General features: G+C 45.5%; 1 protein-coding gene across 4 annotated transcripts in view; it reads left to right on the top strand.

The window, feature by feature from the left end:
- PDGFRA (platelet derived growth factor receptor alpha) overlaps positions 1-13,741 on the top strand; it is a 51,331-nt gene extending 37,590 nt beyond the window's left edge. For all 4 annotated transcript variants that reach the window (XM_047854859.1, XM_047854862.1, XM_047854861.1 and 1 more), the window contains exons 19-23: positions 1,336-1,447; positions 2,706-2,805; positions 2,922-3,027; positions 4,559-4,800; positions 10,652-13,741. In XM_047854859.1, coding sequence (XP_047710815.1) covers positions 1,336-1,447; positions 2,706-2,805; positions 2,922-3,027; positions 4,559-4,800; positions 10,652-10,799 — 708 coding nt within the window. In that variant the 3' untranslated portion in view covers positions 10,800-13,741. The remainder of the gene's footprint in view (positions 1-1,335; positions 1,448-2,705; positions 2,806-2,921; positions 3,028-4,558; positions 4,801-10,651) is intronic.
- The last annotated feature ends 1,674 nt before the right edge of the window (positions 13,742-15,415 follow it).

The following is a 15,415-nucleotide window of genomic DNA, read 5'->3' as shown; positions in this document are numbered from 1 at the left end:
TATCTTGGTTTCCCTATCGGTCACAGCGACCTGATAATCGTACCCATCTCCTGGGTTGCCTTGGGTGATTCAGTCAGTGACTTTAAGTTAAATGCTTAGGGCAGTGCCTGGCACATACGAGCCCTCAGCAAGTGTTAGCTATTAATGTGTAGATCATGTGTGCCTGTGCACCTGCATTCATTTCCAAAGAGAGCATCTTTAACTTTTATCAAATTTGCAAACGGTGTCTGTGACCCCTAAAATGTTGCGACCCTATGAGTTAATAGATCTTAGAAGCACAATTTCCTTAAAGATGGTCTTTCTCCCCACCCTTATGCCTCTAAGCAGATGCAGTAATTTAGGATACATTTTCCACTTGTAGGGACAATTCCAAATCACCCCACTGCACTAGTTGTGAGACAGCATGGGGTTGCTGTGCCCGCCCACAGAAGGCCACTGGTCTGTGTCCAGATTCCATGTGAGACCAGCTTTAGGTACCCTGAACAAGTCAGTGGACTTTGGTGGAGCCAATTTCTCACCTGCCTAAAAAGTTGGGGTGCCTGGACAGCTCAGCGGGTTAAGCATCTGACTTCAGCTCGGGTCATGATCTCACAGTTCTTGGGTTTGAACCCCACGCTGGGCTCTGTGCTGACTGCTTAGAGCCTGGAGCCTGCTTTGGATTCTGTCTCTGTGTCTCTCTGCCCCTCCCCCACTTGTGCTCTGTCTCTCTCTCTCTCTCTCTCTCTCTCTCTCAAAAATAAATAAACATTAAAAAAAAAAGTTGATGAATCTGTGATCTCCCCATGAATTTCAGAAGGCTGAAGGTTGCTAATGTGGTTACTTCATATTGTATATCTGCTTCAGTCTTAGTATTTCGACTGGAGTTTGTACAGCCTCCCAAAAGAAGCGGCAAAATTATCATAACGTCATATTTATAGTGATAGGAAATGAATTTCTTAAAATTCAGTAATGTAATTGGTTCTCAGATCACTGGATGTGTTTTGAATTTTGTTCCTAGGAACACCGGCAAATAGGAGAGACTGGTCCAGTCAGGGGTTTTGCTTTTTGGGTAAAACATTCAGGATTAAATATTTTCAAATTTATTCCTTGGGAGGACCTAAGAGGCCACATCAACTATCCATCATTCATGAAATATTTATCGAGTACCCACCAGGTGCCAGGCACTCTCACGAGGGTGGAGAACACAGCCCTGGACAAAAAAACACAGGGAGATACTTACATGGACAAGGTTCTCAGTGCAAGTTATTATTAGTCCAAAAAGGACCCCTACTGTTTCTGCTGCTGTGGGTCATTGGTGCGTATGCTGGATTTAATTTCCTCCCTCCTTCCATGCAGACCTTTCTCCCCGTGAAGTGGATGGCTCCTGAGAGCATCTTCGACAACCTCTACACCACGCTGAGTGACGTCTGGTCTTACGGCATTCTGCTCTGGGAGATCTTTTCCCTTGGTACGGGCCTGACGTCTCTGCTCGCTTGGGTCGTTTTGGAAAAACACTGGGAGGGAAACACTGTGTTTTCCAGGCTCCAGGGTGTTAACAATGTTAAGATACCTGCTGTGAGTCAAGTGCACTGCGGCAGATTAAATCACACATTGCACACTTCCGGTGTCAGGAGTATGCCCGTGCAGACAGCCAGGAGTTTTGGGGGGCTGCACACCCTCACGTCTGGCCTTTGCCCCCCCTCTCCTTTGGGCTGTGCTAGAATGACTTTCTCCCACTAGAGATGTTCCTGAGGACACCCACTCCCCAGCTGCTTTTTCACGGGGTCTTTGGGTTAAGTGGGTGCACCAGTGGTGATCGAGGCTCAGGTGAAAAGAAGTGTGGCCAGGAAAAGAGTGTGATTCCCCTTCTTGGTCATCTCTCTGGAGGAGAAGAGCCTCCTAGTCATTGGGTTCGTCAGTCACCAGGTCCCAAACAACACAGGTACCCTGTGCTGCCAGGTGAGGGCCCTGAGGGAGGAGTGATTCATGACCCTGACCTCTGACAGTTCATCTTGGATAAGATAAGACTTACACATAGCAATAAACGGGGTGGTTCTGATTAAAATTGTAATGGAAGAAGAAAGGGGAAGGAGTTTTGGAGTAGTTTTGGAAGGCTTTAGAGAGGAAACTAAGCTTGTTCTGACTGTGGCCATAAAAACGGAAATGTTTCATGAATTCTGTTATCTTAATGTGGTAGTAAAGGGTTTCTTCCTGCCTGGTCTCCTTCTTCGATCCCATTTGTCCCTGCTTGGATGTCAGTGCATCATCCCAGTGTGTGGCTTAACTGAGACTCACAGTCTACTAAAAGCAGAGAATCACCTAGATATTTCAAGCCTCAGCTTTGACTTTTGCTCTAATTATTGGTGAGAATGATTTTTTTTTTAATTTTTTTGGCTTTAGTGATTGAGAATTTCTCTTCCTTTTCTGTTTTGCTTTGTATGTGTAGATCCAGGGATCAGACACATTGAAAAACACTTGTGTGCTTTTCCTAAGATGTAGCGTCTTTGCCTAGGGTGTCTGGACTTGACCAACCCAGAAGTCCTGGTTACCTTTACGATTCCGGGCAAGCCTGTGAAGTCAGGGAGATGGTAACCCTTCATTTCCTTGCAAGAACCAGAAGTTCAAGTGGGGACCCCCAAATGTGTTCTGTAGGTGCTGTATGACCCCGAGTGTCTCAGCAGTGTAACACACGCTCGTTAATGCTGGTTGTTCCCTTTGGTTTTCAGGGGGCACCCCGTACCCTGGCATGATGGTGGATTCCACTTTCTACAACAAGATCAAGAACGGGTACCGGATGGCCAAGCCTGACCACGCCACCAGCGAAGTGTGAGCCCCCTCCCCATCTCGTGCGCCTTGCGTTCACACCCGGCGGGCGTGTGGGGTGGGGCGGGGGTGCCCTGACACTCCTCCCTGTGCCCACTCGGAGTTGTGTGCTTCCGCAGCTATGAAATCATGGTCAAGTGCTGGCACAGTGAGCCGGAGAAGAGACCCTCCTTTTACCACCTGAGTGAGATTGTGGAGAATCTGTTGCCGGGACAATATAAGAAGGTTTGTCTGGGCCCCTCCGAGCTGGGTGGAACGGCATGGGCAAAGGGAGAAGTCAAGAGCAGGCAGTCACGCGAGCGAGCAGCACAGTTCAACGCTGTTTTGAAGGAACGTTTCCAAAGGGGAGGAAGATTGTTTGATCCAGTGGCCAGGGCTTTCATGGCGTGCTCCCCCGGCCCCTGGTAGCGATGATGAATGACAACCCTCCCCTCTCCTCAGGGCTCCCCTTTTATCTCAAGTGTGCGACACCTGTAAGCACTTTATTCTCCAGATGTTCGAGTATCTGAAGCTACTGTGCAGTTAGAAGTCTCAGGGCATCCACAGCCATTAAATCACTAATTTGAATGCACTTAAATCCACGTGAAATTGGCTTCCACCAGCTGACTGGAAGGAACAACCTCAGCTGTTATCTGTGGCTCCAGCTGGTTTTTTGCGGAATAGGAAGCATTGTTCAAAGGAACAAATGTAATTTCATGGAGCCAAGCAGGATATGTTAATAAATGAAACAACTTTCTGCCGAGATGCTGTGAAGGAGCCCCAGACACAGTTGTATAATCAATGCAATTTCTAAGATTCAGGTTCGTCAGTATGTAGAGTCTTCATATCTATTGCTTGCCCTTCTCATAGAGGAGCAGCGTTAGGTCGTTGCATGCTGAACTGGGCGTTAAACACTTGTGTCTATTGATTATCTCCCTGCCCGTTACAACTCCCATAAGTGAGGCAATGAGGAGGCAAAAGGAAATTAATGGTGGCTCAGTCAAAGATGCCCTGGCTGGTTAAGTAAGATGTATGGGTGGGAAGAGACTGGAATTGGTCTGGAAAAGTGAAGTCTTTTTAGATGCAAGTTCTGTAAGTTTTGAGTTAGATTTCTCCAACGTTTAAGGGTCAGGAAGGTGTCAGGGGTGGTGCTTTCAGTGGAAGTCCTTGTCCCCTCTTATTGAGACCCATCCAAGCCCTGAAGAGGCTATGTAGTGGGACCAGAAGGCTCCCCGCTAGTCCCAGAGAAGGGAGTGTGTGTGCATGGAGGTGGGTGGGAACACAGTCATAGCTACCAACTCAGTGAAGGGGTTCATTGTATCTTTTTTTTAAACAAGTTTATTTGGAGAGCGACAGAGAGAGTGGGGGAGGAGCAGAGGGAGAGAGAGAGAGAGAGAGAGAGAGAGAGAGAATCCCAAGCAGGCTCAGTGCTATGCGGGGCTCAAACTCAATAACCGCGAGATCATGACCTGAGCCAAAACCAAGAGTCAGTCGCTTAACCCACTGAGCCACCCAGGTGCCCTGGGGCTCATTGTATCTTAAGGAGAATGAGAGATCCCATTGGTAGGATGGCAGGAGATCTCTGCCATCAGTGGTCCTTTCCCCGTGTCCCACATCCCTGGGATGTGACAGTTGACAGCTGACTCTCCTTCAGTTGTCTCAACCCCGCATCTGTGTGGTAGCTTGGAAACACAGACGGTTAAATAATAGTTCTGAGCATCCTTTCGGCAGTTCAGTGGGTGACACTTGGTTAACCACGTGAAACGCATATCTGCAGAGCTACGAAAAGATTCACCTGGACTTCTTGAAGAGCGACCACCCTGCCGTGGCGCGCATGCGCGTGGACTCGGACAACGCCTACATCGGCGTCACCTACAAACACGAGGAAGACAAGCTGAAGGACTGGGAAGGCAGCCTGGACGAGCAGAGGCTGAGTGCAGACAGCGGCTACATCATCCCTCTGCCCGACATCGACCCTGTTCCTGAGGAGGAGGATCTGGGCAAGAGGAACAGACACAGGTAGGGCCTCCTGCAGAGCTCCCCTCCGCCCCCCAGTGCACCTGAAGGAGGGGAGCCATTGCCCTGGCGACATCAGTGCATCTGTTCGAGGGGAGCGGCGGCAGAGCCTCCGAGGGGTCTGTTTCCTTATGTAAATGCTTCCCAGATGCTCCTCATACCTGCCCCGTGGGGCTGGGGGAGGTATAGGGCAGGCAGGGTGGAGAGTCTTTGACCGGAGTCCTCAGGTGTTTTGATCAGACTGTCGCAGCCGCTCTGATTATTGAGATACTAGAAGCCTCTCTTGCTGTTTTCTGCACTGGTCATGGAACGGAGGAGAGAGCTGAGAGAGAGGCCAGACTGGGCTATTGGATGCTTCATCGGTGGATCTTACCCATAGCTGTAAGCTCGGATCACCTGGGGAGACTAGAAAACCGATCTACGCACATCACCCAGACCAACGAGTTAGAATCTCTGGGAACGGGACCCAGGCGCTTCCTGGCTGATTTGTTCTTCCTTTTTAACTTTGTATAATGGAAGACTTCTAACGTGCCCGACTCAAGTCGTACAGTGACCTATCAGTTAATCTGTCACCCAATTTGAGCGTGCATGAACTCATGGCCAGAATGCATGAATCCACTACCACTCTCCTTGGATTATTTTGGAGCCAATCCTAGACATCGTGTCATTTCACCCATAAATATTCCATCATGGGTCTCTAAAAGATAAAGGCTCTATTTAAAAAATGTTTTAAGTGTATTTATTTTGAGAGAGACCGAGAACGTGAACGGGGGAGGAACAGAGAGCGAGGAGAGAGAACCTAAACAGGCCCTACACTGTCATCGTGGAGCCTGACCTAGGGTTCAGTCTCACAAACTGTGAGATCATGACCTGAGCTGAAAGCAAGAGTCAGGTGCTTAACCGACTGAGCTGCCCAGGCCCCCTATGACTCTATTTAAAGAAATAACTGGAGTTATTAAAAATAACTTACGATGCCATTTTCTCACCCCTCCCCCACCAATTGACAATAAATTGTCAGGAGCATCAGATATCCAGTGGTCAAATCTCCCGGACTCTCTGATAAGTATTATTTTGCATTTGTTTTTTTCTAATTGAGACGGAAATTAAGAGTGACCCATGGCCTTTAGTTGCTATGTCTCTATGCATTTGTCTTGCCTCTTTTTACCCACTTTGCATAGTACGTGTGAAGGACCTAGAGTGTTTGGCCATCACGTTCTCACGTTCAGAATTTTGTTGATTGCATCCTGTAGTGTGTCTTCATGTGCTTTATCTCCTGTATTTGTTGTAAACTGGTGGTCTAGAGGCTTGATCTGACTCAGGTTAGATTTTTTGGCATGTGTGCCTCAAAGATCGTGCTGTGTCCTTCCGTCGGGAGCTGCATGCTGTCCAGTGGCCTCCCCTTTTGTGACATCAACAGCCATTGTTGATCATTACCTGGATCCATTAACTTACGACCAAAGCGATGCTAATACGCAGCTGGGACTAGAACCATTGGTTTGAACGTCCAGACGAGGGGACTGTGTCTTTGGTCTCCACTGTCTTTGCAGGGTCCTTGAACAGAGGCAGGTGAAAGTGATGTGTCTCCTTTTTCCATCTTCATTGAGGATGTTTTTCTCCCTTCTTCCTCTTTTGGTTAGCTACATGTAATTATTTAGGCAGAGGCATATGGCATTATTATTTTGGAGGCTTGTGATTGTGACATCCCTTGCTGTTGGTGTGAACCAGGTAATTTAAAAAAGTATAATTGTGTTTTTTTTGTTTTTGGAATGGGTTATGAGGATTGGAGATGGCGCAAAGCGCTCTGACTTACCTTTGCAAAAATACGTTTGTGTTGTTTTAGCGAAACGTGTCTCCAGCTTTTGGGGATCTGTGGTAGCCCTTGACCCCAGATATGCCATCCATTTGGTTGTTTTGTATTTGGGGGCTCTGAATAATATTTCAGTGACAAAAAAGTTTTGCTTCATTTTTTTTCTTATTTATTTTGAGAGAGAGAGAGAGAGAGAGAGAGAGCCAGTGAATAAGCTGGGAGGCACAGAGAGAATCTCAAACAGGCTTCATGCTGTGAGCTTAGAACCCAAATGGGGCTCGAACTCACGAACTGTGAGATCATGCCCAAATCAAGAGTTGGACACTTAGCCGAGTGAGCTACCTAGGCACCCCAAAAGGTTTTGTTTTTAAATTAAGTTAGAAAGTTGTAGGGACTTTCACCATTCATGAGTTTGAGCCCCGTGTCGGGCTCTGTACTCACAGCACGGAGCCTGCTTGGGATTCTCTCTCTCCCTCTCTCTCTGTTCCTCCCCTGCTCTCTCTCACTCTCTCAGAATGAATAAACTTAAAAAAAGAAAGTCGTATTGATAAATAACACAAGAAAGGTGCCCAGAACTTTTCTAGGCGTATACCAGGCTGTAATGCAGAGTTTGACGTATATTACGTGGAGAGAACAATTCTAGTTGATAGAAAGTGGTTGTGTTAGATAATTAGAACCTCTGGAAGGGCAATACATTTGGTCTTCTAATTGTTCAGAGTATGTCCCAAATGACTACACCAGGTCAGGTGAAGCTGTGGTCCTCACAGATGGGCTGAGCACGGGGAATGTCTTGGTTAGCCTGGGCTGCCATAACACAATACCGTAGACTTGGGGGCTTAAACAATAGACATTTATTTTCTCACAGTCCTGGAGGCTGGCAGACCAAGATCAAGGTGTTGGCAGGTTTGATTTTTCCTGCAGCCCCCTTCCTTGGCTTGCAGATGGCCATCTTCTTAATGTGTCCTCTCATGGTCTTTTTCTGTGTGTGTATCACAGGTGTCTCTTCCTCTTACAGGGACACCGTTTCTATTGGGTGAGAGCCCCACTTTAATGACCTCATTTAACTGTGATTACCTCCTTAAAGGCCCTATCTCCAGAGATAATCACAATGGGGATTAGGGCTTTCACATGTGAGTTTTGTGGGGGTGGGGAGGGGGACACAGTTCAGCCTATCCTAGTGAAGGGGGATCCCAGGGCTGAGATGCTCTAGGTCTAGGAAAGCATGATGATCCTGTGGAATCTTCTTGGGCTCAGGGGGCTTGGCCTCAGGAGGGGAATGGGTATGAGAAAGACTGGGCCTTGCTTGCTATAGAGGGTTTGGGGCTGCTGGGTCAGGGATATCAGGAGCCAGGCCCTGGGCCACAAGATGGGCACTGTGGCTTGGGACTCAGAAGTAAGCCCAGTCATCAGCTTTAGGACCACCATGAAGCCTGGCAAGCTGCAAGGATTATCTCGTGCTGAGTCTCTGTGGAAGTTAGCTTCCTCCACGCCCATACCCTTGCCTTCTCTCTGTGAGGTAGACTGGCCGAGAGAGGAGCATGTCAGGCCCAGGAGAGTCAGTGCAAGGGGAATGACTCCACTGTAGGACTCAGCTGTAGAACTTGCCCCCAAGGAGGGGACCTTAGTCCAAATCACAGCATCTAGAGCAGTCTCATAAATGCAGGTCCTGGCTGGGTTAGGGCCATCTCCAAAGGTTGACTCCGGCCTCCAGCTATTAGCCAGGGCCCCATGAACCGGGGCTGGCTTCCCAGAGAGAGAGGTTGTCGGGACAACATGGTTATCAAGACCAGCCAAGTGGACTTGGGGTTCACAGTGAAGCTCCAGGACCAGGGTGTAAGCCGAGGGGAGGGTAGAGTACAAAGTAAGAACGGAGACAGAAGCTCTCAGTCCTAGGAAAAGGCCCAATCTGTGGGGTTGTAAAAAGACACCTCAGTGTAGCCACCCTGCAGGTTCTAAGAACTCTCCAGGCCACCTTTGGGATGGATGGCAGCAGACCATTTCGCATGGGCTTCTGTACGCCAGGCTCAGTTTTCTGCCTGGAAACTGAACTGACCTAGAGAGGAGGGGGAGAGGCAGAGGAGTCAGGCCTGGCCCTTCGGGAAGGAAACAGCCAGCAGGGCTGAGAGCCCCTATTGGGCACGTGTGTGAGCCTGCTTCCTCTGGCTGGCCAGCCGATGGTATGGTTTCTGTGTTATGTCTACAGTTCCAGCTCCACGGTGAGAGCAGACCGTCCTGCCTATCAGCAGATAACCTGCTTGTGGCAAAAAGATATATATAGAAATTTCGCAATCCAAGGCAGGATAATGATGAGGCGGTAAGAGTTCAGAGACAGGAAGACAGGGAATCATGACGGGCTAGAGACTAGGGAGAATTATTTTTCTAAAAATCTTTGTGAGAAATTTTAAACGTTCAGAAAGATTGAGTGAATCCATCTACCACTTAGCTTAGTAGTTGTTAACATTTTGCCATGTGTGGTTTATCTAACTATACACATATATGCATATATACGCATATATACATATATATGTATATATATGTAGTTATACCTATGTTGTGTCTATACATAATATATAATAATATGTCCTACATATTCTTTTTAAGTTTATTTTGAGAGAGAGCGAGCACATGTGTGAGCAGGAGAGGAGCGGGGGGGGGGGGGGGGGAGAGAGAATCCCAAGCAGACTCCACACTGTCAGTGCAGAGCCCAGCGTGGGGCTCGATCTCATGAACCATGAGATCATGACCTGAGCCAAAACCAAGAGTCGGATGCTTAACCGACTGAGTCACCCAGGTGCCCCAATACTACATATTTAATAACATATGATATGTAAATATACATGTACCACATACACACCCCTACTTATTTTTCCTTGCTAAAACATTTGAAACTCCTGCGAACATCTGCTAAGAATAGGATACTCTCTCTCTTACATAATTATAACAGCATGATCACATGTGAGAAAATTAACAACTGTTTCCTGATATCTCATATTCAGGCCCTAATCAGGTAAGGATCTGAGTGATAACAATAATAATAGTAATAACTAATATTTATAGGACACTTAGTATGTTGTAGGTCCTGTGCTCAGTGCTTTATGGTTATTACCTTATTTAATTTCCCTAACAGATAGGAATATTGTCAGGTACTATTGTCATCTCATTTTATTTAATGTAAGTTTTAAAAAGTTTTTATTTACTTATTTTGAGAGGGGGTATGAGCGGGAGAAGGGCAGAGAGAGAGGGAGAGAGGGAGAATCCCAAGCAGGCTCTGTGCTGAAAGCAGGGCTCGAACTCATGAACTGTGAGATCATGACCTGATCCAGAATCAAGAGTCAGATGCTGAACTGAATGAGCCATCCAGGTGCCCCTGTCATCCCATCTTATAAGCCAGGGAACAAGTTCAGGGAGTTAAGTGACTCATGTGACTCCCCCAGCTACTAAGTGGTGGGTGATTCCAGACCTAAGGCTTTTTGACGACAGAACGCTCCCTTTCGGCCGCTACTCTAGTGAGTAAGGAGCCTTCACCCGCCTTCATGACTGGGGCCAGGGAACGTGGGGGGTGGGTATAAAGAGGAGGGGGAGGAAGGCATTCCAGGGGCGTGGGGTCAGATGCTGACAACACCATTTGGGTGCTCGGGAAATTTCACAGCAAGGGACTGGCTGGGCTGTGGTTTGCAGCTGATTTCATCCCCCTCTGTCTTTTGACCAGGCGCTGCTTACTCTCTTTTCCACTAGGACTGGGTAGGGAAAGAATCGTGGCAGCATGTTAGCAGCTCTGCTGAAAGATTTGACGGGAGTGAAGGAAGGCGGAAGGGTGAAGGTGACCTGGGGGTTCTTGGTTTTCCACTGGGCCCCCTGCAGTGTGGTGGATGATGAGTAGCTGTCTGGCTTGGTGGCAGGATCTTGCCTAATTCGGTGGCCAAAGGATCTTGCAGAAAGAGCTCCTTTGCCTTTGGGGTGGGGGCGGGGCGGCCACCTTGGTCACACAACTGTGGTCTCGTCGGTCTGTACCTGGGCTTAACCTTTCCTATTCTCTCCCTCCACCAGCTCGCAGACTTCAGAAGAGAGCGCCATTGAGACAGGTTCCAGCAGCTCTACCTTCGTCAAGAGAGAGGATGAAACCATCGAGGACATCGACATGATGGATGACATTGGCATAGACTCCTCAGACCTGGTAGAGGACAGCTTCCTGTGACTGGCAGATTCAGGGGGTACCTTCCACTCTTGGAGCCACCTTGGATCCCTTTAAGAAAACCACTTTATTGCAATGCAAAGTTGGGGAGGAGGACTTGGACGATGTGTAAAGAGAAGTTCCCAGCCAAGGGCCTCAGGGAGCCTTCTAAATATGGATGAATGGGATATTTCGGAATGAACTTTCTTAGCGTTGCCCTTGCAATGCTTTAGTAGCATCTCAGCGGTGTGTGAAGTTTGGAGATAGATGGACAAAGAAATAATAGGCCACGGAAGGTGAACTTTGTGTTTCAAGGGCATTGGTGAGAGTCCAACATACACGATTTTTATTTACGAGAAAACTCCAGCATTGTAATTATGTAAATAACTCTAACTGAGGGTGTGTTTAGATTTCTATTAACTGCTCTGGACTTCTGAAGAGACCACTCAACCCATCCATGTACTTCCTGCTTGAAACCTGGTATCAGTTGCCGTTGAACTTTCCTGGGAAGTACATGCAAAACCACTTTTGAACCTTAAAAGGTACTGGTACTATAGCATCTTACCTTTTTTTTAGTGTTAAAGAGATAAAGAATAATAATTAACCAATCTTGTTTACTAGATTTGGGTCATTTAGAAGCCCAGCCACTCATTTTCATATTGTAATCTACTGTTATCAGTAATGCTACATGTGTAATGTGTAACACGTTTTCCCTACAGAGAAAGCACAATTAAAAAAAAAAAGATTCTTACTAAGTAGGCGACAAGCTTGACAGTTTGTGACATTTATATCAAATAACCGATGTTTCTCTATAAAATACGGTAATAGCTTTAGTGGATTAAATTTAGTTGAACATAGAGAACAGTAAAAGTAGTGTCTTCCAGGAAGTCAGTGTTTTTAACTGTGTGCCGAATAGGTTCCCTAATCCGTTGTACTAAAAACAATTAACTGCCCTCTGAAGTAATGGGATTTGAAAGAAACAAAACCCCGAAATCCTAAACGTTCGCAATCTAAAGGCATAAGCCTATGCCTAACATGACTTGTCATGTTACTACCCAGTGGAAAATACAATCATCGGTAAAAAGACTGGATTTGCAGAGGTTGTTTTCATGCTTGGTGATAACTTTGGTGGATCCCCAAATCTGTGTTTTAAAAATTTTACAAACCCTAGAAGGGTCAGAAGGATGCCTGGAATATCAGCCCCCTTTCTTTCATCTCATACCCCAAGGAGAAATAGTTTGAAACTGTGAGAACATAAAGGCATTATTTAATGAATACTGCATGCGCATTAGCCTGGATCCTTGGTTCCCAAATGGGATCGCAACTGGGAACACCAGATTCTAGGTCCCCACCCCAGATCTTCTGAATTATTAAGTCTGGTCAGGAGTAGGAACCTGTCTTTTTATAAACTCCCTGGCTGTTTTGATTAGCCAGGTTTGGGCAACACCAGCTTAGGGTACAGGAAGTTGCCATGGGACACAGATAATTTGAAATTTGGAACTAGGCTAGAAGTCAGCCATGCAGGAAGCCTACCATTTAAGTCCTTGGCTTTGGGTCAGTGACGTTTAATGCCATATATGTGGCAATTGCTGCCCTTAATTTAACTTTCCAGTCTTAGCTGAGGCTGCGAAAGCAAAACCTTGGTTTAGCAGGTCTTTCCAAAAGTAAAGACATTGCTCCCTACTGCATGGGGGACCTGAACTTGCCACCCAACCCCGCCCCCAGCCCCCCAGAGGCATGTACAAAAATGATGCGATTCAGAGTGCCAGGTCTCTGTATAACCAGGTTAATATTTTGGTGAAAACAAACAAACAAAAAAACCCTAAAAAGTTGTGCTGAAATTTTGGGGTGACATAGCAGGACACATTGTCACCTCCATCCAAACTGTCAGACGGATTGGGGTGGGTTCATTGGCATTCTCTGCGCTACTGCTTAATTGCTGACACCATATGAATGAAACATGGGCTGTGATTGCCGCAATCACCGTCCGTGCTCCTCGGAAGAAGTAGCAGCAGAAACAAGGTACTTGACTACCTAGTGGTATGATCTCAGTGCAAGCCCCAACTTTCTTACCCACCTTTTTCATACCAAGTGTGAAGACTGAGCCAGATTGGCCAATTAAAAAAGAAAATCTGACTAGGTTCTGTAGAGCCAATTAGACTTGAAATACATTTGTGTTTCTAGAATCACAGCTCAAGCATTCTGTTTATCGCTCACTCTCCCTTGTAGAGCCTTCTTTTGTTGGTGCTTTGCATTTTGACGTTCCTTTGAATTTTGTGTGACATCATGGGGCTGGATGAAAATTCTCAGACAAGCAGGTTCCAGTCCTAATGAATACTCCCACCTAAGTTTTTGTGTGACTGCATCTTATTTTTTTTAACAGTATTTTCATTGTATCACAGACTTGTTTCCTTTTTGGCCTCCTGCAAAATCCCCAGATGAAAATTTGCCAATCCTTCCTGCTTTCTGTTTTTATGAAGACAATCAAAGCTGGCCTGAGAAACACAATTTGTGACTTTTTTTTTAAATGATCAATGATGTCCTTAAAATGTGGTCTGCCAATCTGTACAAACGGTCCTATTTTTGTGAAGAGGGACGTGACATAAAATGATGTTATACATCAATATGTATATATGTATTTCTTTATAGACTTGGAGAATACTGCCAAAACATTTATGACAAGCTGTATCACTGCCTTTGTTTATATTTTTTTGACTGTGATATTCCCCACAGGCACATTAACTGTTGCACTTTTGAATGTCCAAAATTTATATTTTAGAAAAATAAAGAGAAAAATACATAAGTGTTTCCAAAACAGTGGTGTGGTGAATGTTTGTGAAGTAACTCAATAGGTAGGGTCTACTGATAAAAAATGTATTACAGAACGCCCCATTCGTGTTTTTGTTTTAAAACATGTAAATGAAGATCTTTATATTTCAATAAATGATATATATAATTTAAAGTTACGCTAAGGTCCCAGCATTTTTGTTTTTAGCTGAATCACATAAATTAAAGCAATCTTGTTCAATGCGCTTTCTGAGCAGTATTTCAGTAGGGCTTCATATCGTGGTTTTGATGAAACCAATGGGAAATTTAAGATTTAAACGTTATTTGAGCGCGTTAGTTTTCAGACACAGCGTTTAACTTAAAGATAACCGGCACTTGGCTCATCCTCAATCCTATTGTTTGTTTGTTTGAATAGCATTTTGTTGCACCGTGTTTTTCTCCCCCGCAGGAGCACAGGAGCGCATTTGCAACATTCAAACATTGTAGGTGTGTGTGCTACGAGCGATTAAAGGCTTTCTTCACTATATCTTCTTCCCTGTCCCTGTCCGGGTTCCCAGAGGCAGAATTGCATCTTTCATCTTTCCACTCTCCTCTCCGTGCATCTGCTTATGTACCCGTATCTACATCTCTATTTTTGCTTCATGTTTTACCTAAACGGTATTTACTTTACATAACGCTTTGTAAAGTGCTTTTTTTCCCTTTTTTTAAATCGGCTTTATTTCCTACAGCAGTTTTAGGTTCACAGCAAAATTGAACAGAAGGTACGGAGGTTTCCCGTATACCCCCTCTCCCCACTCATGCAAAGCCTCCCCTATTGTCAGCATCTCCCACGAGAGTGGTACATTTGTTCCAATTGATGAACCTATATGCATACATCATTATCAGAGCTTATACCGCTCTTCTCTTTTAATGCTATGTTTTACAGAGCTCTGCGAGAAGTACATATAGATAGACCTCCCTCGATTTTTATCAGCTATATAGTTTCTCATTATGTGAATGTACCATAATTTATGCAATCATGTTCCTATAGGTGCATTTATAGGTTCCCATTCTTCGCTACAGAAATGACTTCTTGAATAGCCTTGTGCACACATGGGAGTGTCTTGTTAGGGTAGAATCCTGGAAATAAAATTGCTAGGCCAAAGGGTGTGCGGAAATAAATTGATGTTAAGCCAGCCCAAGCCTTCATTTCCGACTGTCACAGTAAATTTTGGAACGGGAGTCACCTGCTTTGCAGATTATTTTATTAGCCCTAGTTTTCTCGGGTCTCCTTTACCTCTCATTGCTCGCTGTGAAGTCGTAAGTGTCAGGAGGGTGTCAGTTTTTGCACTCTGAGGCATGCCGAATCAAACGACATGGATTTACAAAACAAAAATCGCATAATTCAGTTTATTTTCTTTTTTTTTTAAATTTTTTTTACATTTTTTAAAATTTATTTTTGAGAGACAGAGAGAGAGAGATACAGAGCACAAGTGGGGGAGGGGCAGAGAGAGAGTGAGACACAGAATCAGAAGCAGGCTTCAGGCTCTGAGCTGTCAGCACAGAGCCTGATGTGGGGCTCGAACCCACGAACCGTGAGATCATGACCTGAGCCGAAGTCAGTTGCTTAACTGGCTGAGCCACCCAGGCGCCCCTATTTTTTTTATTTTATTTTATTTTTTTATTTTTTTTAATTCAATTTGTTTTCAATTTCCGGTTATGGAAATTGATTGTTATTAATAATTGGAATATAGCACCCTATTCTAACAGAACTCCTTCTGGCCCATATTCAATCAGCCTGCAGATCAAAGCACACCTCCTTGGAGTTAAGTTAGAAGATGTCAATGTAGGCCGAGTATTGGCTCTGCTTCTGT

This window comes from Prionailurus viverrinus, chromosome B1 (assembly GCF_022837055.1).
Source record: "Prionailurus viverrinus isolate Anna chromosome B1, UM_Priviv_1.0, whole genome shotgun sequence".
Lineage (NCBI taxonomy): Eukaryota > Metazoa > Chordata > Mammalia > Carnivora > Felidae > Prionailurus > Prionailurus viverrinus.
This window is presented reverse-complemented; position numbering and strand designations above follow the sequence as displayed.